The following is a 25,166-nucleotide window of genomic DNA, read 5'->3' as shown; positions in this document are numbered from 1 at the left end:
TCTTCTTGTTCCTCCTTGCACAAAGGAGCAGATACCAGTCTTGCTGATGGGTTAAGGACCTTCTACGGCCCTGTCCAGCTCTCCTAGAGTAACTGCCTGTCTCCTGGAATCTCCTCCATGCTCTTGAGACTGTGCTGGGAGACACAGCAAACCTTCTGGCAATAGCACGTATGGATGTGCCATTCTGGAGGAGTTGGACTGCCTGTGCAACCTCTATAGGATCCAGGTATCTCCTCATGCTACCAGTAGTGACACTGACACTAGCCAAATGCAAAACTAGTGACAGTCGGAAAAGAGAAGTAGTAGGGAAAAAAATGTCAGTGGTCTCCACCTGTAAAACCATTCCTGTTTTGAAGGTCGTCTCATTGTTGCCCATCTAGTGCACCTGTTGTTGATTTCACTAACACCAAAGCTGAAAATGATTAACAACCCCCTCTGCTACTTAACTGACCAGACCAATATCCCCGGCGTTTAATTGATTTGATGCTATACTCTGATTAAAAAGTGTTCCTTTAATTTTGTTGAGCAGTGTATATATATATATATATATATATATATATATTGTGAGGGGATTAGCTCGGTGGTAGGCGTGGATGGCCCCTTGGGGGGTGCGTTTTCACAAGAAGATAGCCGAGAAGTGCTTGCAAACAACAGTTTGGTTTATTAATGCATTTTTCTTCACCAGATGGCAAGCGTCAAAATCAGCAAAATAAAATAAAAGACAAAATAAATCCTTGCCTCTGTGGGCAGCTACCTTCTCACACTGGAACCTACCCAGGGCCGGCCTTTGGGGTGTGCGAGCTGTGCGGCCGCACAGGGCGCCATGGGCAACAAGGGCGCCGTGCGGCCATCACAGCTCGCAGAGGATCAGGCTGAGCTGTGTGAGAGATACACAGCTCGCCTCACTGCAACAATAGGTGATCGAGGCACTGCTGCACAGCGGGAGGTGAGCGGCGACTGCGGCCTGGACAGGGTTAACACAGGCCGCGGCCGCCGCTTACCTCCCGCTGTGCAGCCGTGCCTCGATCACCTATTGCTGCAGTGAGGCGAGCTGTGTATCTCTCACACAGCTCAGCCTCCGATCCTTCCACGGAATCCACGCTGACTTCCTGCCCAGTGCCCACACATCCCCGGGAGTGTGGGCGGGCGGGAGGGGGAGAAGGGGCGGGGCGAGGAGGAGCTGACGATCTCTCCTCTGGCGTCAGTGCAGGGAGGGAGGAGAGATCGTCAGCTCCTCCTCGCCCCGCCCCTTCTCCTCCTCCCGCCCGCCCACACTCCCCGGGATGTGTGGGCGGGAAGTTTAAAGAAAAAAAACAAGCTGCAGACAAAGTAAACTAAGTGACATCTCTCTCCTTCAAAAAATGTAAGGGGGGGGTCTGTGATGTAAGGGGGGGCTCTGTGTGAGGGGGGCTATGTGTGGGGGTCTGTGATGTAAGGGGGGGGCTCTCTGATGTGGGGGGCTATGTGTGGGGGGGGGCTCTGTGTGGGGGGGGCTTTTTGTGGGGGGTCTGTGATGTAAGGGGGGGCTTTCTGATGTGGGGGGCTCCGTGGGGAGGGGGGGTCTGATGTAAGGGGGGCTTTTTGTGGGGGGGTCTCTGATGTGAGGGGGGCTTTGTGTGTGTGTGTGTAGGGGGTCTCTGATGTTAGGGGGGCTTTGTGTAGGGGTCTCTGATGTGCGGGGGGCTCTCTGATGTGGGGGGCTCCGTGGGGAGGGGGGGTCTGATGTAAGGGGGGCTTTGTGTCGGGGGTCTCTGATGTGAGGGGGGCTTTGTGTGGGGGGTCTCTGATGTGAGGGGGGCTTTGTGTGGGGGGTCTCTGATGTGAGGGGGGCTCTGTGTGGGGGGTCTCTGATGTGAGGGGGGCTCTGTGTGGGGGGTCTCTGATGTGAGGGGGGCTTTGTGTCGGGGGTCTCTGATGTGAGGGGGGCTCTGTGTGGGGGGTCTCTGATGTGAGGGGGGCTTTGTGTGGGGGGTCTCTGATGTAAGGGGGCTTTGTGTCAGGGGTCTATGATGTGAGGGGGGCTCTGTGTGTGGGGTCTCTGATGTAAGGGGGGCTCTGTGTGTGGGGTCTCTGATGTAAGGGGGCTCTGTGTGTGGGGTCTCTGATTTAAGGGGGGCTTTGTGTGGGGGGTCTCTGATGTAAGGGGGGCTAAGTTATTAGTGATCATAAAAAAGAAAAGTCAAATAAAGTGCAAAAAAGGTGCAAGAAAATTTGCGCGGGGGGGGGGCGCCACGGGATTAGCTCGCACAGGGCGCCTGATCACCTAAGGCCGGCCCTGAACCTACCTAAGAGTCTGTCCCCAACCTACTGTTGGGCAGACTTTGCTGATCCTACAGCAGACCATCAATAGTTCATTTATAATCTCTTCACACAGCAAACAGTTCATTTAACATGTCCATTTTCCTCTTCATATGGAACATGTCTCTTTGTTTTCTCTCCACATAGAAAAACAGTCCATGTCCTCACCTTTGAGAAGTCTTCACAACTGGTTAATTTCCCCTTCACACAGGAAATGTCCATTGGTTTCTTTTCACCTAGAAACGATCCAAGACCTCACTTCAAGTAGTCTTCACACTTGTTACCCTCCTCAGCTTCACATCGCTTTAGGAGGTCTTCCCCATGCTCACACAGCTTTCAGGGGGCACACGTTTGTCTGTCCTCCTCTCCCAGCCCACACGGCGACAGGAGGCAGCAGTCCTTCTCCCAGGCTTCCTCAGCGTCGGGAGGCACACATCTGTCTGTCCTCCTCTCCCAGCCCACACGGCGACAGGAGGCAGCAATCCATAGACTTCCTCTGGACAAATTATAGAGGCCTTCATTTCCTCATTCCGAACAGCTGAAGGCCTTTCAACTTCTTTACACCTTCCTGCTGCCTTTGGCAGCCGACACCCTATAGTAATTGGTGAACTTTCCAAACCAGGTGGGAATGTGTCTCCTCTCTGTGACTACATTCCCAGATTTACCTGACTTCCTGTCACATACCCCCCCCCCCCCTCTTGTTTCAACCCTAGGGTTGGGACACAGATTTCCAGACACGCATGTGTCAGGCACTTCTCTTGACTCTCACTGATAAGCCTTCTATTATCCTCACGCTGACGGATGAAACTGTTTCTGTCATCTTCATTGACAGATTTCTCATAAATGTCACACAGTTTGTCTCTCATCTCATATACACATTCTTCCACTGCATTTTTGGCATCATTTCGCTTCTCAAGTTTCTCTTGCATACAAGTTTGTCCTATCCGCCATGGAGGACCGTGATCCATAGGCAACTCAATTGGGCTAGTCTTAATGTTTTCAACATTCTTGAGCCGCCTCTCTCTGCAATCCATAAATGTTTTCCACAAAACTTTGAGAACCTCTGCTTCACTAAGCTTTGTTCCAAATAGGGACTCTTGACGTCCCTCTGTGACTTGAGTTGCCTCTCCATACAGCTGTACACAATCATTGACTCTTTGTTTCTTGAGCTTAGCTTGCTCTAAGATGCTGTGCAGAGGGCCTTCCATTTGCCACAACAGGCTGTCACACATTTCTTCAAAGTGACCCCTGTTCATTTTTCCAGCCACATCATCAACTTTCCTTCCACCAACATATGGGTCAAAGGCAACAACACAGTTGAACCCAGCGATCTGGGTGGTATCCACTATAGACCTCCTCTCTGCATCAGTGAAGAAGCATGGAACTGCAACACATTCTTTTACAGGTTTCTTCAATGCACTTTCTGCTGAACTATCTGACCGCTCAAGGTCACCTAGTTCCTTTTCTCTATCTGAATTCCACATGGAATGCATCTCAAGATCACGCTCAAACTTCTGCCACCTGTCTTTCACCAGTTCCATTTTGGAAATATTCCCTGAAAGGCACTTATTCATTTGCTTCACGTTTTCACCAACAGCCTTAGTTTTCTCCACTAGGTGGTGTTTGCTTTTTTTTCCCAGATTTATATCACTTGCTTTAGGTTTCTCCGCTTTAGTTTTCTCCACTAGGTTTTCAGCCTGAACTGAGAACTCATCACATTTCTTACACAACTCCTTTGTTTGCTGAAGCTCTAATGAAACATTTTCCAATGCTTGAAGTTTTTGAAGGAACGGTTTATTCCAAAGGGGTGATTCAAGCCACATGTCATCACCTTTCTGAGGCTCTATCAGGACAGACCCCAAAACACTGATCCTTTTAAAAACTGCATCAGGCACACTATCCCCTCTTTAGGACAGATCCTCTGTTGCCTGTAATTCCTCTTCCAGTTCCTGCAACGGAATCTTCATCTCTTCTACTTGCTGTTCTAAGGCTCGCTTAGACTTTTCTAGCTCCTGAACGCTTTTCACAACATCATCCTTGGAGCTGACCAATTCTTCCATTTCTGTACGCAGCTGTTTGTTAACACTTTCTAGTTCAGCCTTACACTCTAGAGCTTCCTCCAAGGAGCGAGCCAAGAACAGGGCTTTGCTCTAGTTATCACGCGCCTCTGCTTCTGCACGGTCGCGTTCTTCTGCATACTTTGAAGACACAGTCTTCTCCTCACCAAGCATCTGATCAAACTTCTTTTTCACATCTTCAACACACTCTAATGAACCAACGCTTTCTTCCATGCGTTTTTTCATATCCGCTATCTGAGCTTGCAATGTTGCGACTTGCTCTGATAGGTTTTTCTTTGCTTCCTCCTCCTCTTTTAATTGTTCCAGGAAGCCATTTTTCACATCTTCCATTTGTTTGAGCTTTGTGCTAAAACTCAGCCTTTGACACCTCTCTTCCTGTAAGAGTTCCTGCGTGTCTTGCAGCTGCGATTCCAAGATATAAAAATCTTCCGCAATTTCTCTAGATTTGCTGTCTGCTTTAGAAAGCTGATTTTTGACACTGTCCAACTCAACCTGCAATGGGTTTGCCTTCTCTGACAGCTTAGCACACACTCGGTCACCTTCTGACACCTTGACTTGCGATTCCTGCAGCTGTGCCTCTACTTTATTTCTCTTGTGTTCAGAATCTCCTTTTCCCTGCAGAAGAGCCTTCACCTCATTGGCTAGTTTCTGGGAATGAGACTGTAATTCTGCCACACAGGCTTCTTTCTCCTTTAACTGCTGCTGGAAACGTTGGGCTTCACCTTTCCAACTTTCACAGTCTGCACGTAATTCATCTACCACATTGCTCAAAGTGGTTAGCTCATACACAGTCCTCAGTAATTTTTCCTCTCTCTCACTTTTCTCCTTGTCGCTATGAGACAATGCCGTTTTCAGAGTGACATTCTGTTCCTGCGACTCCTGCAGGTCTATTTTTGTAGCTCCCAAAGACTGAAGACTTTTTCCAGCTGATTACGCAACTCCAACATTTCACACATACTTTGCTCCTGCAAAGTCTTAACTTCAATTTCCTTCTCCATAAGGATGGTATCTTTCTCCTTTATAGTGTCTTGACGTTTTTGCAACTCGACCAAAAGAAGAGCAGTGGTTTCTTCCCACTGTGACACATGAGACTTGAGTAGTTCATTTTGTTTCTTGCAAGTTTCTATGCTCCATCTTAAGCAATTCCAAGGCTTGTTCCTTTTCTTCCATTTTCCGTTGCAAGGCATCCAACTCAGCCCTGCACACATACTCGGTTTCCTCCAAACCGATGGCCTCCATTGGCTGCTGGCGTCTCTGTTTCCAGCCTGCCATGCTCTCTTGGTGAGCCTTTTGTTGAGCTGCAAAGCTCCGCTGTTTCAGCATCTCCCCCATTTCGAGTTTACTTTTCATCTGAGCACACTGCGCCTCCATAGCAGTTTCATCAGTGTTGCTAGGGACAACAACCTTCCTCTTTAGTAGACTCTCTTTAGGCATGGATGGGGCTCGTTCAGACGGTAACATCCCCTCCATCCATAGAATCCGGTCTCTCATTTCATCTATCTTTGCATTTTTCAGGCGTTTTGATCGCCCCATCTTCAATAACTCCACAAACAAATTTTTCACAGTCCAGCAAAAAATTTTCAGACCACTGTCTCTTTAACACATGTAGTTTTTCTCTCTCTTGCAAGATCTCTTTTCCTGCGCACACAGTTTGTGCAGTCCCTTGCACCATACACAGTTCATCAAAAATTTTGAGACCGTTGTCTCTTTAAAACACGTTTTTTTCTCTTTCAGGATCTTCTCTCCTGCACACATAGATTGTGCAATCTCATGCACCAGACAAAGTTCATCAAACATATGCACTTCTTTGCAGGGATCTCTGCTTCTGCCCACTTCATACCTCCACCATATGTGAGGGGATTAGCTCGGTGGTAGGCGTGGATGACCCCTTGGGGGGTGCGTTTTCACAAGAAGATAGCTGAGAAGTGCTTGCAAACAACAGTTTGGTTTATTAATGCATTTTTCTTCACCAGACGGCAAGCGTCAAAACCAGCAAAATAAAATAAAAGACAAAATAAATCCTTGCCCCTGTGGGCGGCTACCTTCTCACACTGGAACCTACCTAAGAGTCTGTCCCCAACCTACTGTTGGGCAGACTTTGCTGATCCTACAGCAGACCATCAATAGTTCATTTATAATCTCTTCACACAGCAAACAGTTCATTTAACATGTCCCTTTTCCTCTTCATATGGAACATGTCCCTTTGTTTTCTCTCCACATAGAAAAACAGTCCATGTCCTCACCTTTGAGAAGTCTTCACAACTGGTTAATTTCTCCTTCACACAGGAAATGTCCATTGGTTTCTTTTCACCTAGAAACGATCCAAGACCTCACTTCAAGTAGTCTTCACACTTGTTACCCTCCTCAGCTTCACATCGCTTTAGGAGGTCTTCCCCATGCTCACACAGCTTTCAGGGGGCACACGTCTGTCTGTCCTCCTCTCCCAGCCCACACGGCGACAGGAGGCAGCAGTCCTTCTCCCAGGCTTCCTCAGCGTCGGGAGGCACACATCTGTCTGTCCTCCTCTCCCAGCCCACACGGCGACAGGAGGCAGCAATCCATAGACTTCCTCTGGACAAATTATAGAGGCCTTCATTTCCTCATTCCGAACAGCTGAAGGCCTTTCAACTTCTTTACACCTTCCTGCTGCCTTTGGCAGCCGACACCCTATAGTAATTGGTGAACTTTCCAAACCAGGTGGGAATGTGTCTCCTCTCTGTGACTACATTCCCAGATTTACCTGACTTCCTGTCACAATATATATATATACTGTGTGTGTGTGTGTGTGTGTGTATGTATTTGTATATATATATATATATATCTATAAATATATATATAGATATATATATATATATACATATACTAAAGTTTACTAAATTCTCGTACAACAGAATAAAAATTTGGAAGTGATGTCATGTATTATTGTACTGTATTTGAATTGTATTTTTGAAGGACAACTGTACTGATTTAATGAAAATCGTATGATCTGGTATCGTACAAGAAAAATTTGAAGGCTGTCCCATCGGATAAGTTCTCATGAATTGTTGCAATCAGCTTTTGAAAGCTGTGTACTAACAATTAGATTATCGTATAATAGGTTAGAAATCAATATTTTTTGTATGATTTTCTGTGTTTGTACAAGCCATAACAGAGAGGAAAGGTATACAGTATGTCTCTCCACTAATCCTATTCGTATTCATAGCATATCAGCAACTCACTGCACAAAAATCCTATGGTAAATATTATATGTTAACCACTTCTGGACCGGAAAGATATGCCCCCTTAATGACTAGGCCATTTTTTGCGATTCGGCACTGGGCTACTTTAACTGACAACTGTGCGGTCGTGCAACGCTGTACCCAAATAAAATTGATGTCCTTTTTTCCCACAAATTGAGCTTTCTTTTGGTGGTATTTGATCACATGTGCGATTTTTATTTTTTGAGCTATAAAAAAAGAGCGACAATTCTGAAATTCTGCTATATAACATTCCCAAAAAAAAAAAACTAAAAATCTAATTTTATTAACATTTTAGACCAATTTGTTTTCTACTACATATTTTTGGTAAAAAAAAAACAAAATAAGCGTATTTTGATTGGTTTGCGCAAAAGTTATCTGACTTTTTTGACACTTTTTTGGGGGGACAAGTGACATTACTACAGTAATCAGTGTTAAATATATGCACTGTTACTGTAATAATGACACTGGCAGGGAAGGGGTTAACACAGTGGGTGATCAAGGGGTTAACCACTTCTGGACCGGAAGATTTTCCCCTTAATGATCAGGCCATATTTTGGGATTCGGCACTGCGTTACTTTAACGGACAATTGCGCGGTTGGGTGATGCTGTACCCAAATACAATTGATGTCCTTTTTTTCCCCCAAATAGAACTTTCTTTTGGTGGTATTTGATCACTTGTGCGATTTTTATTTTTTGCGCTATAAACAAAAAATGGATCGGCAATTCTGACAAAAAACGAATATTTTTTACTTTCTGCTATACTGTATAACATTCTCAAAAAAAATTAAAAATCTATTTTTTTTAACATTTTAGGCCAATTTGTTTTCTGCTGCATATTTTTGTTAAAAAAAATCACAATAAGCGTATTTTGATTGGTTTGCGCAAAATTTATCACGTCTACTAACTACAGGAAAGAATTATGTAATTTTTGTTTGTTTTTTACTAGTAATGGCGGCGATCTGCGATTTTTACCGGGACTGCGACATTGCAGCGGACAGATCGGACCCCTAACTGTACATTACTATAGTAATCAGTGCTAAAAATATGCACTGTTACTGTAATAATGACACTGGCAGGGAAGGGGTTAACATTATGGGATATCAAGGGGTTAAATGTGAGCCTAGGGGAGTGATTCTAACTGTGGGGGGGCGTGGCTTGTGAAATGATCATAGAGACATGTGATCCTATATAGAAGGATCACAGGGGCTCTGTGATCATTCCAGGGAGAAGAATGGTCAGCTGTGTTTACAACAGCTGACCGTTCTTCTCTCTCAGCGGGGAGTGATCGCGGGTGTCAGACGGCAATCAGAGCCGCCTGCCCCATTCATCGGCTTCCCTGCTGCCGAGTGGGGGCGGGAGCTTGAACCCTAGCTGCAGGCGCACGACTGACGTAGGTCTACGTAGATTTGCGCAGGAGGGCCGCCCTGCCGCAGTAGAAAGGCGGCGGGCGGTCCAGAAGAGGTTAGATGTAAGCCTAGGGGAGTGTTTCTAACTGCATGGCGCAGGGCTTTTGAAATGATCACAGAGAACTGTGATCTATATAGAAGGATCATTCCAGAGAGAAGAACGGTCAGCTGTGTTTACAATAGCTGACCATCTTTCTCTTTCAGCGGGGAGTGATCGTGGGTGGCCGGCGGCAATCGGAGCCACCGGCCCCGTGCATCGGAGTCCCCGCAGCCGAGTGGAGGCGGTAGCGCGCCACTGGCAGTGCCCACTCGCCCCCTAGCTGCAGGTGCGCGACCGACGTAGGGCTACGTCGGTTCGCGCAAGAGGGCCAGCCTGCTGCAGTATATCTGCGGCGGGTGGTCTGGAAGAGGTTAATATGCAACATTTCATGTACTGCATGTTTCTAAATAGAAATTAAAATATTTTTACAACATATTTTAGTCCTGAACATAATAAGTACTGTTAAAGTACTGTATATCTAAAGACATTTTTTTTTTTTTTTTTAGCTTTGGATAGGGTGCAGCAGGGAAATGTAGAACCCCTGATAGGCTTTTATTGCTATCTATGTCTGTACCCTCTCAGTTGATCCTGCTAAGCATTGAAACTGTGAGCAGACAGCCTATAGAGGTTGATGCAGATGCAGTGGAGGAATAGACACAGTCTCATTTCAATATTTAATAGCCATGCAGGAGCCATGCAAAACCCTGCAACCACTCCTGCACGACTGTGTCCATAACAATGCTACGTCTGCATCCATCTCTATAGGCTGCCTGCGCTCAGTTCGGGGTGGATGCAGGCACAAAAACAAAGGCAGGTGACAGCACTCATCTTAACAAGGCCTAAGAGACTATTTTCTTTACTTTGGACAGAGTTCTCCTCACTTGATGTTGGATTTCTCAGGAATCAAATGTTGATCTCCCCAGTGCAACAATGATGGCAAAAAACCTGATAGGGGATTTACCTATTCTCTAGTCTGGGGGTTGGCAACCGGTTGATTGGGATCTCCCTATCTTTTACCAGAGCTGCAGAATGGTGCAGGCGCATGCTCAAGCAATACTAAGCTGGACATTCAGCCCCCACCCCTTGCATACATGCGGCTGTGGGAAGGGGAAAGCCTCGGGAATAGCTCAGGCGAGTCCAGACTCTTGTCTGAACACGTCTAAGCTCTTCCCCTGAGTCCTGAGTGTAGTTTGCTCTTCCCCACTGGAACTCCTCTCTAATCCATCCAAGGCACTTATGTGATGGACGAGAGTGGAGGGCCAGCTGGGATCAGTGCCAGAACATGTAGATAGGCCACGGAAGCTTCCCTGCACCACTCTGCATCAAGTAACAACTTCTGTACCCTCCTAATCCCCAATACCATTCCTTCCTGACCTCCCAATACCATACTGTTCTGAATCCCCAATACCATACTCATCTGACCCCCCCCCCAACACTATTCCCTCTTGACCTCCCAATGCCATTCCCCCCTGACCCCCCCATTACCAAACTCTTTGGACCACCCAATACCATTCCCTCCTGACACCCTAGCCCTCCTGATCCCCCACTACCATTTCCTCCTGCCCCCCCCATACCATACCCTCCTGACCCCCCCCCCCCATGGTACAATGCCCTCCTGACCCCCCATTACCATACCCTCCTGACCCCCAGTACTATTCCCTCCTAACTTCTCAGTAACTTGCCCCCCTGTACCATGCCCTCATGACTCCTGTGCACCGTGCCCTCCTGACCCCCTAGTACCATGTCCTCCTCAGTCCCTGTTCTCTGCCCTACTGACCCCCTGTCCTCCACCCTACTGATTCCTACACACTGCTCTTTATACTGCTGACCTCTGTACACTTCACTTCATCCTATTGACCTCTGTACACTGCCCTACATACCTACTGACCTCTGTAAACTGTCCTACATACTATTGCCCTCTATACACTGCCCTACATCCCACTGACCTTTGTACACTGCCCTACATACTACTGACCCATGGACACTGCCCTACCTACTACAAACCCCTGGACACTGCCCTACATACTACTTACACTAGCCAGAACTCAAAGCAGACAGCCAGGCCTGAAATCAGTCAAGAAAATCAGGCTGAAGTACCAGATTTTTTGCTTTCATTATGGACTCCAGCATCAGCCTTGTGGGGGTGATCAATTACTTCCTAAACATGAAAAAACTGTGAATGAAAGAGAATGCTGGGTTTTTAACTGAAGCTAAATTTTAAGGTAGGTTAAGTTTATATTTTTACAGTGACATTAGGTTTATAAAAAAATATAATTTTTTTTAAGTTTTCTTCATGCCCTCTTTTCTTTTTATTGGTGGCTTTTTAATAAATTTATTTTAAAAATAAAACACCGCACCCCAACGATCTTTGATCTCTTCTATGTAGTCCAGGTAGATCCCCATCTCTCAACGGTTGCCTACCCCTGCCTTAGTTTATCCCAAATACCGTAGCCTTAGATATAATTTATTATATACAGAGACACTACATATTGCTTTTTAAACAATGGACCGGTTTTAAACTGCAGTTGTTAACACACATACAATACATTCTCATAGAATGTATGTATTTTTGGGTGAATGATGGGAGCAGATTTTTTTAGCAACTGGACATTTTTACATCACCATCACAAAGTGAAAATGTGAACATTCTGTTCCTGAGTACAGTACAGTAGGTCAGTGTATTTGAGGCACAGAAGTGCAGGTGCAAAATCCAGGGCACAGAGGCCTGTTACAGCTGTCCCATAATTCCCGGAAAAGCGTGGTCTTTACCACATGAAAAGTTCTTGGTTAGAGGGCTTGTACCCATTTTCTCTCTTTGATTGTGAACATTGATTATTTTTTCAGTTATGTCAACTGAACTGCTTGAAAATACAGTGTTAGGTAGGGGATATGTCACCACTAACATACCTGATAGACTGTATAAGATATATGAAGACAGCATGTGGTTGTTCCTACAAAAAAATTCTTATTAGACAGAGCTGGCCTTGAAATAGTCTGCAGAACCTGGGTCATTTCAGTTCACTTGGAAGTTATGTGAAATAGATAGCAAATGGCTTACTGTAGCTGGACCTATGTACTGGTGAGTGGTGATATTTGAGTATGATCTTAGAAAGGCCACTCCGTACAACTCAGAAATGAAGGGGATGATTCAAGCTGAAGGTTAGACAGCATTTTAGAGAGAAACCATTTCTATGTAGTTTCACCTGAACTTGGAGGCTTCCTAAAGCAAACATTGATAGAAAAAACACATTCACTCAGTTTTGGGCAAAGGTTGCCACCATCCTAGTCATTAAATCTCGAAAATGTGAAATTCCTCTTTTTGTAAGACTTTTATACAGCAACCACAGCTAATAATTTTTTTTTTTTTTGAAAATCTTTTTATTGGTATAAAACAGAGAAAAACCACAACACACTACAAAAACAACAATGGTGCATTCAATCAGTTACATGACTATGAAGGGATAAACAAAATGCTGTCACTCACATCAGTAACGCAGATAGATACGGCATGCACAGTCAGCATAGTGAGAGGGAAAAAGGGAGGAAACACCCCAGTCATGGAATCAGCAAAACCAAGGGAAATGAGGCAGCAGGACTGTGGATCTCCATTATTCCGTGCACACCAGCAGGGCAGCCGAGGAACCCTCCAGCCACCGCTGCCAGACACGGTCGTGCTTTTTCGGACAGCCCCTGTGTGCGTATGTGTCTCGATAAAGTGGGATAACTCCATCTACCAGCTCCCTCCAATGCTGGAGCATGGGGGGAGTCTGCCTGCGCCAGTGCAAAGCAATAATCTTCCGGGCATAGAAAAGCAGGAGACCTAGGAGGGTGCGGTCCGCCACTCTAGGCACCAAGTCATCCAACAGCCCCAGGAGGCCAAGCCAGGGGGAAGGGTCCAGGTCCATCTGCAAAAGAGCGGAGGACACCGAAAAAACACGGGACCAGTAGGCTGAAAGTTTTGGGCAAGTCCAAAAAATGTGGAAAAAATCCCCCGGAACACCCCCACAGCGCCAGCACTCCGGGGACTGTGTAGGATAGATTCGATGCATGCGATGCGGGGTGAGATAAGCCCTGTGCACAATTTTAAATTGGACCAGACGGTCTCGCATGGAGACCAGAATCTTAAATGGGGAGTCCTAAATATGCAACCAGTCCACCGAATCCAAGTCCGGAACGTCCCGGGCCCAGCGAGAGTGGAGGCCCAGGAGCTCCGGAGAGGAGACCCGGAGGAGATGGCGGTGTAGCACCGAGACCGCCCAAGCGGAGCAGTCGTACCGTAGGACCCGTTCCAGATCCGACTGCACCAGCTGAGAACTCTCAGGGGGGAATTGGGCTCTGAAGGCGTGGGACAACTGTAGATAATGAAAGAAGTGCGAGGGGGGGACATTGCGATCCGAGACTAGGCTCGTGAAAGACGGGAGGGTTAGGTCAGATGTAAGGTCCGAGACCTTTTTAATGTTGAATTTAGTCCATCGCACCGGGTCAGGGAGACTGTACAGGTGGGGCAGAGAGGGGTTCTTCCACAAAGGGGCGCTCGGGGAGGACGCGGTGTTCGGATAAGACTCCAAAAGAAGTCCCTGGCGCCACGCTCGAAGCGTCGTGCGCATGGAGGTAGTCAGTTCGTAAGGGGCCCGAGGTCCACGAAACAAGAGAAGGGACAACGCCTCCGTAGAAACCAACACTGCGGCCTCCACCACTACTGTGGAATTAGAAGCCTCCGGGGCCAACCACCAGACAGCTGTGACCAGCTGAGAGGCCAGGAAATACTTATGGCAGTCGGGGAAAGCCAGTCCTCCCTGGGAGAGGGGACGCATAAGGGTGGCGAATTTGTATCTGGGGGGGCGGGGGCCCCATAAGAAACTAGAAAACATCTTGTTCAATGCAGTGAAAAAGGACTTTGGAATCCATTGCGGAGAGTGTCGAAACAAGTATGTCAATTTAGGAAGGAGTTTCATTTTTATCAAATTGATCCTGCCTAGCAGGGAAAGAGGGAGGTTCTCCCACGCCTTCAGTTTGGCCCTGAGTGTGGCCACAGCCGGGCCCAAGTTCAGGGCAATAAAATCAGTAGGGTTCCTCGAGACCCGGACCCCAAGGTACATGAAGCTATCTACCCACTGGAGGGCAACATCAGGCCCACAGTCCCTCCTGGCCTCAGGGTCAATCGCCAACAGTAGAGATTTGGACCAGTTAACCCTGAGTCCCGTCACATCGGAGAAAGCATTCAGGATCCTAAGGGCACCACCGAGAGACGGTCCAGCATCATTCAGAAACAGGAGGAGATCATCAGCATACAGAGCTACCCTCTCCTCCAGCCACGCCACCAGTAGACCTTTAACATGTGGGGAGACCCGAAGGGCCTCCGCCACGGGTTCCATGGCTATGGCAAAAAGGGCCGGGGAGAGAGGGCAGCCCTGCCGCGTACCCCGAGACAGCCGAAACACTGAGGACAGTCGTCCCCCGAGGCGGATGGCGGCCTCGGGGGAGGCATAGGTGGTCTGCAGCCATCCAATGAACAGGAGTGGAAAACTCATCCTCCGGAGCACCTCCCACAGGAAGAGCCACTCCACTGAGTCGAACGCCTTCTCGATGTCGAGAGAGGCGACGACTCGGGAGACAGAGTTGGTGTGATTGGCCTGTAAATTTGTAAAAAGCCTACGGAGGTTGATGTCCGTGGATCTGTGGGCCATGAAACCGGTCTGGTCCTGGTCGACAACGGAGGGGAGCAGGGGTTGAAGCCTAGCCGCCAGTATCTTTGTGAGGATTTTCAGATCATTGTTAAGTAGAGCAATCGGCCGGTAGGAGGCGCATAATTTAGGGTCTTTAGGTGACTTATGTATCAGGATTATGTGGGCCTGCGCCATGGAGGGGGGGAGAGCCCCCTCCGCCAGACAATCGTTAAAGAGAGTGGCCAGTAGTGGGGCCAGCAGATCCAGATGGGCCCGATAAAATTCTATCGGAAGCCCATCCGGGCCTGGAGCCTTCCCCCTGGGGATAGAGCGGATCACCACTTTCACTTCCTCCTCCGTGACCAGACCGTTCATGATCAGACAACCAACCTAGAGCAATCGGATCAAGAAGAGGGCATAGGTCCCCTGGCAGGAGACTCGGCGGGAGGGTAGTGGTGTACAAGCGGGAATAAAAGTCTCGGAATTCAGCCAGAATCGCCCCGGGAGAGGAGAGGGCCTCCCCCGCCGAGGAGATGAGCTCGGGTACCAGCGTTAAGGGGGTATCCTGTTGAGAGAGTTGGGCCAACAAGCGACCATTCCGGTCCCCTTGCTCAAAACAACATTGCCGCGAGCGATACAGGGACAGCCTGGTGAGCTCCGAGAGGTGGAGCTGGAGGTCCCGACGGGAGGCCTGGAGCCCCTCAAAGTTTGCTGCCGAGGGGTCCTGCCCATAGCGGACCGAGGCCTTCTCCGCCGCCTCCTCCAGCACCACCGTGTCAGCGGTCAACCGGCTGCGCACCGCCTTAATGGACGAGATATAGTGACCCCTAGTGAATGCTTTGAACGCATCCCACACCGTAGCAGGGGAGGACGTGCCAGCATTAATGCGCCAATATTCCCGCAACACAGGAGGGGCCTGTCGTGAGACGTCCGGCTGGTCTATCCAGTGAGCTCCAAGGCGCCACATAGAACCATCGCGAGTCAATCCAGATCGCAACGTGATCAGCAAGGGACTGTGATCAGACAGGCCACTCGGGAGATATGCCACCCCCTCCACCTCTGACAGGACGGACGGGCTGGCAAAGGCAAGGTCAATCCTGGAGGAGGTCTTGTGCGTAGCAGAGAAGCAGGAGTACTCCCTCTGCTCAGGGTGCTTCCAGCGCCAGGCCTCCCGGACCCCAGCCGCCTCCGCCCAGTCAAGCAGGTCACGGGAGAATACCTTGGGCGGAACCGGTCTGTCCAGGTTGGGGGAGAGGATGGCATTGAAGTCCCCGACAAGTATCAACTTGGCAGGGGCGTAGAGGGAAACCTTATCTAACACATTGTATAGAACTTCGGCTTTAAAAGGCGGGGGTACATAAATCCCCACCACAATATACCGCTGCCTCCACAAGGTGAGCACCAGCACGACATACCTGCCCATGGGGTCTGTGTGAACAGCCTCAACCTCATGGGGCAGGGACTTGCACACCAAGACCGACACCCCCCTAGCATAGGAGGAGTAGGATGCATGAAAGGCCCTTTGGACCCAGGGCTTCTTGAGGGCCTGTAGCTTGCCACCCACCAGATGTGTCTCCTGTAGCACAAGAATCGAGGGACTGTGGGACTTAACATACTGAAATAATTGCGCCCGCTTAAATTTGTTGTTTAGACCACGGACATTCCACGAAAGGATGGAGAAGCTAGAGGATTTAAGTGACGCCAATTATATCTAGACCTAAGAGGCATAAGAGGGCCAACTAGCACACATGCTGGGAGACCCATCTGGTGAGCAACAGCATAGCAGAGAGAGATGCACCAAACAGCAAAACATGTAACCAAAAAACAAAAAAGGAAAAAACAAGCATGTACATTAAAACATACAACAGTCACCCTAGAGCCGAAACGGCTCGCCCTATCGTGCCCCGGGCACCCCATAAAACACAGGGGAGGCGGGGGGACGATCTTGACCCAAAAAACAAAAACTGAGAAAAATATTGCAGATCGCTAACCGTGCAGCCTGCCGAGCAGTCTCTTCAGGGGGGGGGGGGGGAACAAAGAGGAATGATTCCCAGTCCTCTTTCCGGGCCGGGAAGGCACAGTCCGAACAGTGCAGAGAAAAAATCAGCAGACAATGTGATATCAGCAGCACAAGGAGGGGGGTAACTCCAGTAAGCAGGGACATCCATCCGGGGGGAGAAGGCAACAGAGGGGGGGAAGAGCAGCGGGGCAGGAAGATGTGGATCAGAGATGGGGGGAAGGCCGACAGGCAGTCTTGGTGAGGCAAAGTCAGTAATGAGGTGGTCCAGGCAAACAAAAAAGGGAAAGGCTCAGAGAGGGGGAAGCACAAAGAAAAAAAAAAAGGGCACTCGGCTGCAGGGGGAGAAGTGGAGGCAATACTTGCGACAGTGCAGGAGATTCTCAGGCAGCCGAGCGATCATCCATGTCAACGAACATCCAGCCATGCAGCCGCCGCCTCAGGGGTGTCAAAAAACCGAGCCCGGTCACCATCTATGACACGCAGGCGACTGGGATAGAGGAGGCTATACTTCAGGCCCCTGTCTCTCAGCCGCTTCCTGATGTCGGTGAACTGGCGTCTCCGGCAGGCCCAGGATGCGGACGTTGTTGCGACGGAGACGGTTTTCCGTATCCACCGCCTTATCTTGCAATGCCCTAACCTGAAGCTGAAGGGCTCGGAGTTCTGTGGAGTCAGCTCGAGTGGAGTCTTCCAGCTGGGATATCCTCTCCTCCGCCTCCGTCACGCGGGAGCGGAACTTATCAAGATCGTGGCGTATCAGGCTAATGTCTGTGGCAAGATAGTCCATTTTCGCAGTGAGGGTGTCCTTACAGGCCTTGATTGCCTCCAGAATGTCAGCCGGGGAAGGATCCGGTGGGCTGCCGGGGTCTCGAGCAGGCTGAGCTCCAGCAGACATCTTCTTCTTCGGAGGCCTCGTGTCCAAGATGGCCGCCGCGGGACCCGAAGGACGGGATGAACTCCGGGATTTGGCGGACCGCAGATTCCCCGGTGAGAACGGAGGAATCTGCGATGTGCCGCCCTTCCTTCTGGACCCCAGGGTGAGTTTTCAGGGGTATAGATGTAGGGGATGGATGCCGATTGAACAGATAGGATTATGTCAGGAGCGGAGCTACAGCCCTGTGCGTCCAGGCAGTCTCACATCCCGGCCACGCCCCCACAGCTAATAAATTTAATATATAAAAAAATACATGTTATTGTTGTTGTGCACAATTTCAAAGAAAAGAGACCCCCCCCATGTTTATGATTTTATATGTTTAATGTAGTAGCTGTGGTTGCCGTATAAAAGTCCTACAAAAAGAGGAATTTCAAATTTTCGAGACTTGAAGCAAGCATTTGCCAAGCTTGTGTAGAATTTAAAATCCTTTACGCTATTGCTTTCCTAATACATACTGTAAATGACTAAATTAAGGAAAAATTTGTATACAAACAGCCAATTGAAACTATGGGAAAAAGAGAAATTTCAAGGTGCTTTGAAGCAGTTTTGGATCAGTTAAATGTAAATGTGTTTTTTCTAATTAATTCATAACTGGATTGAGTAACATTTTCATATATTTGTTTAAATGTTTGCTGTGTTTTAGCAAAAAAAAGTTTCTGACTTAAAGGCTCAACTCCACCTTTTACACTGTTACACGTTACACCCATTTTTAGGATGTAAGATGGTGCAAGTGGGACCCCCCCCCCCAAACTGGCACCCCCTGTGACAGCATACAGGGGTTCTTCTCCCCTGAAGCAGCATTCACTTTTGGAATCCTGTTGGCTGGCCATGTCATTTATTCACAGAGATCTGTGAATGAATGAACTGCAAGTCCCATCTACTATAAAAAAAAATCTGCAAGCCTGCAGTATTAGTCTCCCAGGTTTACACTCTGCATTAAGGTGGTTGCGGAGACATATCTTGCTCCAAGATATAATATCGCGTACAGGTAACCCCGCACACTGTATTGACTTGAGCCCAATGTGGGTGATAAATGTCAGATGAAAATAGCCAATTAGGGGGATTGGAGTTGAAGCCTGTCTTTCATTTATCTTACACTGAAGTTGAATACAGCATGCGGCGGTACCTGTATGCTATATTGTACAAGTCCCATCTGCTACATTGATAGTTGAAACAAGCACTTCTTCCAACTCCCTAACTGAAAGTCCGTAACTCAGTACAGACATAGAGCTGGAGGATGAGTCCACAGGAGCCTGGCATTGAACCCACCATACACTAATCAAGGGTGCATTGCTTTGAAGGCTCCTATGCAAATAAATAAATAAATAAATGCACATTTTTTACTGCAAATATAAGTGCATTTATAATTTTTCTGCAAAAGATTGCATAACATACCTAAGGCAACAGCAGCGAAGTCATTATGTGCTGCCTATTAGTTCCTGTTTCAATCTTCAAATTGATTCTCATGCCACTGTAAATAGAGCCCTTGGCTTATACACAAGTCACAATTATGCACCCTGCTGCTATGATTCAAGTGTCAAATGGCAGAACATCAGTGGGCAGTGTGTACATTTGACAGTTGAATGACAACAAGTGGGGGTTAATCGCAACTTGGTAAGAAGCATATGCTCTGAATGCAGCGTTGGCCTGGGGTCCAAGTGGCTCTAAAAGAACATAGGGATCAAGCTGAAGACTGACCTGGGTACTTTTATCACTGTGGCATTTTAGCGCTATTGTTACTTTTGAAAAATGTGAGGCCAGATCAGATTTATTTTAAATCTTAAGTGTGCAGTATCTCCTTCTGAGCAATCATAGACACAACGTAGTTCTGCAATTAAATTCAAAGGAAAATGTATAATTAAAGTGTATGTTACTCTAATATTTCATATTTCTGACATGTGTCTGTGTTACCATGTACTTGTATTAAAAGGTATCCTGTTCTCTTTGCATGGCTTCTTTTTGGGGAATACCTGGTGATCCTGCCAGCCCATTGCTTTCCTATTTCAAACTGACCACCCTAGGCCATGAAGCACATCCATGCTAGCATGGTCTGTTTGCTTCTTTGCATTCTACTTGATAGCCCAGCCTTCCTGTACTCCTGTCGTCAGACTTCTGCTGACACACCCCCATGCAAAGCTCATCACAGTGTATTTCTGTCTCCACATTTTACAATGGACTGTGTCTGTGCTCCATTCAAGCTGCTGGTGTTGTTGCTCCTAAAATAAGCAAGTATTCATTAACTTTTGCATCATGGTATTTATATTAGCTCAGTGCTAATCCAAAGCATCACACAGCAATTACATAGCCTATATTTTTTGTATGGAAGGGCTGTAAGCAAACTCTGTGCTATTGATATGAATGCTTGCCTATCATGTTCAAACACGTTGCAAGTCTTTCAAAAAAGTCAAGCCTGGAAGACTGGTTGACCCAACTCCAGCTCAAATGATAGGATTTAAGAACAGCCAGTAATGGACTGCTCACGAATGATTCAATATTTGTGAGCTCAAAGTAAACCACTTTGCATGTTATAAAGGTTAGTGCTATGTTATTTTCAAGTATTCCATTAATCAAATTGCATTGAGTTGCTAAGTTTCCTAGAGCTCTATTTATTTGGTAATGCTTTTTAATTTAAAGTGACTTATTCTTAACCTACTAAAAGGTTAGTGTAATGCTAATGTATAATAGATTGAGAAAAAGCAACACATTGAAAAAGTGCTCCTTACAGAATAATATTTACAGTCAATTTGCAACCACAATTGTTTTATCAAACTTCTAAAGAGCATTAATATGTACTGTAAGTATCTGAAGGTAAAAACTATTGTCTATCCTATGAATCTGAACGTACAGAAAAACATGAGGATTACCAAACAAATTCATGACAGACGGAGCAAAATGTTGGCTGAGGGAAGAAGGTGGCTATAAACTCGTGGCACTTGACATAATGAACCTTGGCTTGTTTCATGGCTCCACGGCGTTGATGTAATGCATACTGGTTTTCTTCCTCTGCTTCATAGTGGGCTTTAGGATCTGTGCAAAACACAAAAAAAAAAGGAACCATGTTTAGCAATTGCATGTATCTATATAGAAAACATTTTGTAGGACTGTGCATCTTGTCTGGCTCTGGTAAAATGTGTACAAGTGTTGCCAAGCAAGGAATTTTCTCAAAGAGGCTTCACCTGTGCAGGTAACCCCGGGCAACCATAGTTAGGTTTAGTTAGGAGAAAGTAGCTACTACGTGTTATACATGTTGTGCCAAGTTTTAAGTAAAAGTTGATCCAACTGCTCAGAGCCTGGTCTGAAGTTACTCAAGGGGTGCATGTGCATGTACAGAGTTTCATTCAACAAGACAAGAACAGCAACCAGTCATTGGCATGGTACCTGGTTAGTTGACAGGCTACAGGTTCCTCTGGTAGCGAGGGGGGTCGGTGCTTTGATTCCTTCCCCAGCTGTCCGTTAAGAGTTAAGTGAGAGGACAACGCTGTGTGCTCGGCGGGATGCTATTCTGTTACTGGGAGTTATGTAACCAAGGTACGCTAACTGGTGGAGTGAGCAGAGGCTCAGTCTGTCCCTTCAAATGCAACCCATACATCAGTACAAGTGTGTAGGACATGGGACGACTAGCTTAAGGGGGAACTCTGTACTTTGGGTACTGCACACAAGTGGCTCATCTCTGAGTTGGGAGGCTGCCTTAATGTTTGACTCTTCACATGACCACGGCTCCCGCCTGGTCCCTGGTGCATTGGTGAGCATGCCTTTGGGCGAAGTGTTATCCCACGTGCAAGGGTTGGGGATCCTGTTCAATGCTTGGCTTAGCCCAAAGAACCCACATGGGGTAGGCCTCTCATGTGACCCTTGCTTGGCACCCAATGAGGGGGGAAAACATGAAGGACGTGCTGACCATCCTATCCCCCTACCCTCATTATTTTTAAAAATAACAATGGAGCCCATACAGAAACAGAACAGTTATAGAAGTCAGATTTGGACTTGCAGGATATGATTAAGTGTAGGTTCTAAATGTTACATCTGCTGTGTGCAAGTTTATGTCAACGCATGAAATCTAAGAAGTACTTGATCTCAAATAGATTTCACCTCACAGTGTTGTTGACTATACTGCATGACACTAACAGATTGCAACCTTTAAGAATTTCTTTACTGTTGACACCAGAAAGACAAACTGAAGCAAAGTAAAGAACAACAGATATAAAGCCTTTACACAAGTGGACAGGTGAAACACAGACAGGGTACGCAGCACTCAGATGTAGCAATATTTCCAGGCCTTGAGCCTGATGTGGGTCTGCCATTGTTACCGCTGACACTTCCAACACATTTAAGTTTGAACCCAAGTGTGAGAGTTGCTCCGGCATCTTTGGTTGCTTTTGTTTATTGTATTTTGGGGATGGGAGAAGGGAATGAGTGGGATACTCCTCTGGCTCAACTAGGTTAACTGGGACTTTATACAAAAAATGCCCGTTGGCGCTGTCTTGACGCCAGCTGAATGCCGACCAGCGCTTCCTGGCATTTGAAGATACTGTTATCCTGAACTTGTGCTGGAACCTTGACTTTAATTTGTTTGTTAACTCAGAAGAACCAGGACTGTAGAACACTTGACTCCTGACACTCAACCCAGCTCAAAAGTCACTGAACAGCTCCTTTCAGTCCTTCACCGACCGAGGCAGCTCCCTGTCACTGCCTGTGGCACTGCAACACCCAACTCTGTACACTGTACACATTAGCTCTTCAGGGCCCAACCGCTGGTGCCCCCTTTAACACTTCAGGATCCTCTAACTAGGCACCCCCTTTACAGCCAGCTGACTAGTGGAACCCTGGAACCTTCTCTGGAGACTACACACTTGGCAGACCCCTAGGGGCAGTTCACAGTACTCCCAACCTTGGCAGGTTTTTCTGGAACTGAACCCCTCTTCCTCCACTGGTCCTCGGCACACCGGATCCCCTCTGCAGCTCAACTCAGCATTCTCTGGACACCCAGACAGCCACCCGAGACACCCAATCCTTCTGACAGGAGGAGAGGCAGCCGTATTATGGCCCTGCTGTTAGGCAGCCAAGGCCCACTATACTTTTACATAGCACCTACCCTGTAGGGTGCTACAGTACATCTATATTAATTTACTGTACACTAATGTAGAGTGGGCTTAGTGTTAGTGTAATTGGGGTTAGCTTAGGATTGGGGGGGGGGGGGTATTTTCAGGTAAAAAAATGTGTATGTGGCCGGAAATCCAAAAACAAGCACAGGGGAGGGCATATAACATGGTTCCAAGTGCTAAGCCAAATACAGAAATCGGGAAACTTTTAAGCAAATAAGGGAAGCATAATAGGAAGAGGGATCCTCATGGATTGCTGAAACCAAGCAAAGATTGGAGGGCAAAGGCACAAACCAAAGCAGAGTATGTTAAATGTGTGAAAGAGAAAGGACCTGGTAATGATAAAGAATGACAGCACAGTACAAATGTATAGAAAATTCACAGAATAAAATTCAGACTGACAGAATTCATACAAACTGAATTACAACTATCCGTGGTAAGTTGCAACCAAAGTCATATTTACTGTATGGCACTCAAGCACTTCTGACTTGGGCAGCAAGATAAAAGGGACTGAACTAAATCACAATGTTTGATTATTATAGTTACAGGGCAATGCTGAAGCTCTTTTACACAGGTGATTTGTATAATAAAGTTCTCCAGATTTTGGGGCGTCCTGGGGTGCTCATATATACCAACGTAATTGCCTCTTCCTTAAAGGGGAGGATATTTCCAACCCAATATAAGCTTGCTTGAAAAATGTCCTTTCATGTTGCGTGTGCTGTCTGCCTGCTGGCTAATTATTTTGACAACATCCTAGATTCCCTGCATCCTCTGCTGTTAACTTTCAATCTCTACTACATATCCCATGGTACCTTGCTGCCTGCAAGCACTGATTCCTGTAACTCTGCCTCCTGAAACTCCTCCTCTCAACACCTTTGTAGTTCAAAAGACAGGTGCTGTGAATGCTGTGACACAGCAGGCATAGTAAATATGCATACCTCCCAACCTTTTGAGATGGGAATAAGGGATACCTACTAGCAAAGGTATGTAGGCATAGGACTTACCCCCTGCCACGCTCCCCTAAAGGAGAATTGTACAAAAAAATTATTGGTTAAACCCACAAGTGCTTTTTTACCACTACTATTACTTCATATTGTCTTTTGGAATTTTTAAATGCAGCAATTAAGAAATTGGATAAAAGGTTTAGCACTGTAAAACACTTTTTGATAGATAAAAAGTAAATTTTTTATACAACTATATAGATCAGACCAAAATGAGGGACAAATAAGGAGGATCCAAGTCGTTCCAACTCAGGGACAGCCGCTCAAAATCAGGGACAGTTTGGAGCTATGGAATGCGTTTCACAGAATTCAAGGTAATAAATGTGTGGGGATCTTCACAAAGTACGTTTACAAACTTTAGGATTGTTCAGATTATTAGGAGTTGGCTAGAAATACATTGAAATATGATGTGGAAATTAATATGACGTTACATTTTGACCATAGATATGCTTTACGGTGTATGCTTTTAACACCTCCTGCTTGTAAGCAGATGGGTACTTTAACCACTTAAATGAAGAAGAAAGTGGCACTTCCAGACCCAGGAACTTGGAAACTTAAGTTTATTTCTTCAAATCATAGGTACAACATCAGACAAGACCACAAGACAGACTGGACAGCAGACACGTTTCACACCTTGTGCTTATTCAGCAATGAATAAGCACAAGGTGTGAAACGCGTCTGCTGTCCAGTCTGTCTTGTGGTCTTGTCTGATGTTGTACCTATGATTTGAAGAAATAAACTTAAGTTTCCAAGTTCCTGGGTCTGGAAGTGCCACTTTCTTCTTCATTTACATGGATTCCTCAGGTCACGGACCTTGGTGAGCACCCATTCCTACAGGACTGCCACAGCTGCTCGGGATCCATCTGGCTCAGCTGATTGTTTTCAGAGCGGTGATTTGTTTCATTTTGGTTTCCTGTACTTTAACCACTTGCCGACCGCTCACATTGAGGGTACTGTGGCAAAGTGGCTCGTTATCGTCCAGCGACGTAGACCTATGTCGCTGGACAACGCCACCTCTCGGCGGCGCACGCGCCGCCGGAGACTCGCTCCCGCTGTATTCAGACACAGCGGGAGTCGGGCCAGGGGAGGAGAGGCGGTGATCACCGCCGCTCTTCCTCGATTGTCTGGGATCAAGTGTGGAAATCCGCCCACTTGTGTAAACAAAGTGGGCGGATCTCCCCCGTAACAGACAGTCAAAGATTACAGGATTCAGCATAGCTGAACCTGCGATCTGTGTCTGTGTCACACAATCCCCTCCCCCCACACACGTCAGTAAGCATGAGGCATACATTTAACCCCTTGATCACCAATAAAGTTAACCCCTTCCCTGACAGTGTCATTATTACAGTAACAGTGCATATTTATAGCACTGATTACTGTAGTTATGT

The 25,166-nt window shown here is 47.0% G+C and overlaps 1 protein-coding gene across 1 annotated transcript in view; it reads right to left on the bottom strand.

The window, feature by feature from the left end:
• The window catches only part of PRKCQ (protein kinase C theta), a gene marked incomplete at its 5' end in the record, with an annotated part of 157,160 nt that overhangs the window by 52,187 nt on the left and 79,807 nt on the right, over nt 1–25,166 (bottom strand). The window contains one exon of the mRNA XM_082255133.1: nt 20,543–20,705. Within this exon, the coding sequence (XP_082111259.1) occupies nt 20,543–20,705 (163 nt within the window). The remainder of the gene's footprint in view (nt 1–20,542; nt 20,706–25,166) is intronic.

The sequence above is a fragment of the Pelophylax lessonae genome (assembly GCF_965119305.1).
Source record: "Pelophylax lessonae genome assembly, chromosome: 4".
Classification (NCBI taxonomy): domain Eukaryota; kingdom Metazoa; phylum Chordata; class Amphibia; order Anura; family Ranidae; genus Pelophylax; species Pelophylax lessonae.
The sequence above is the reverse complement of the archived record's forward strand: the minus strand, read 5'-3'. Positions and strand labels throughout refer to the sequence as shown.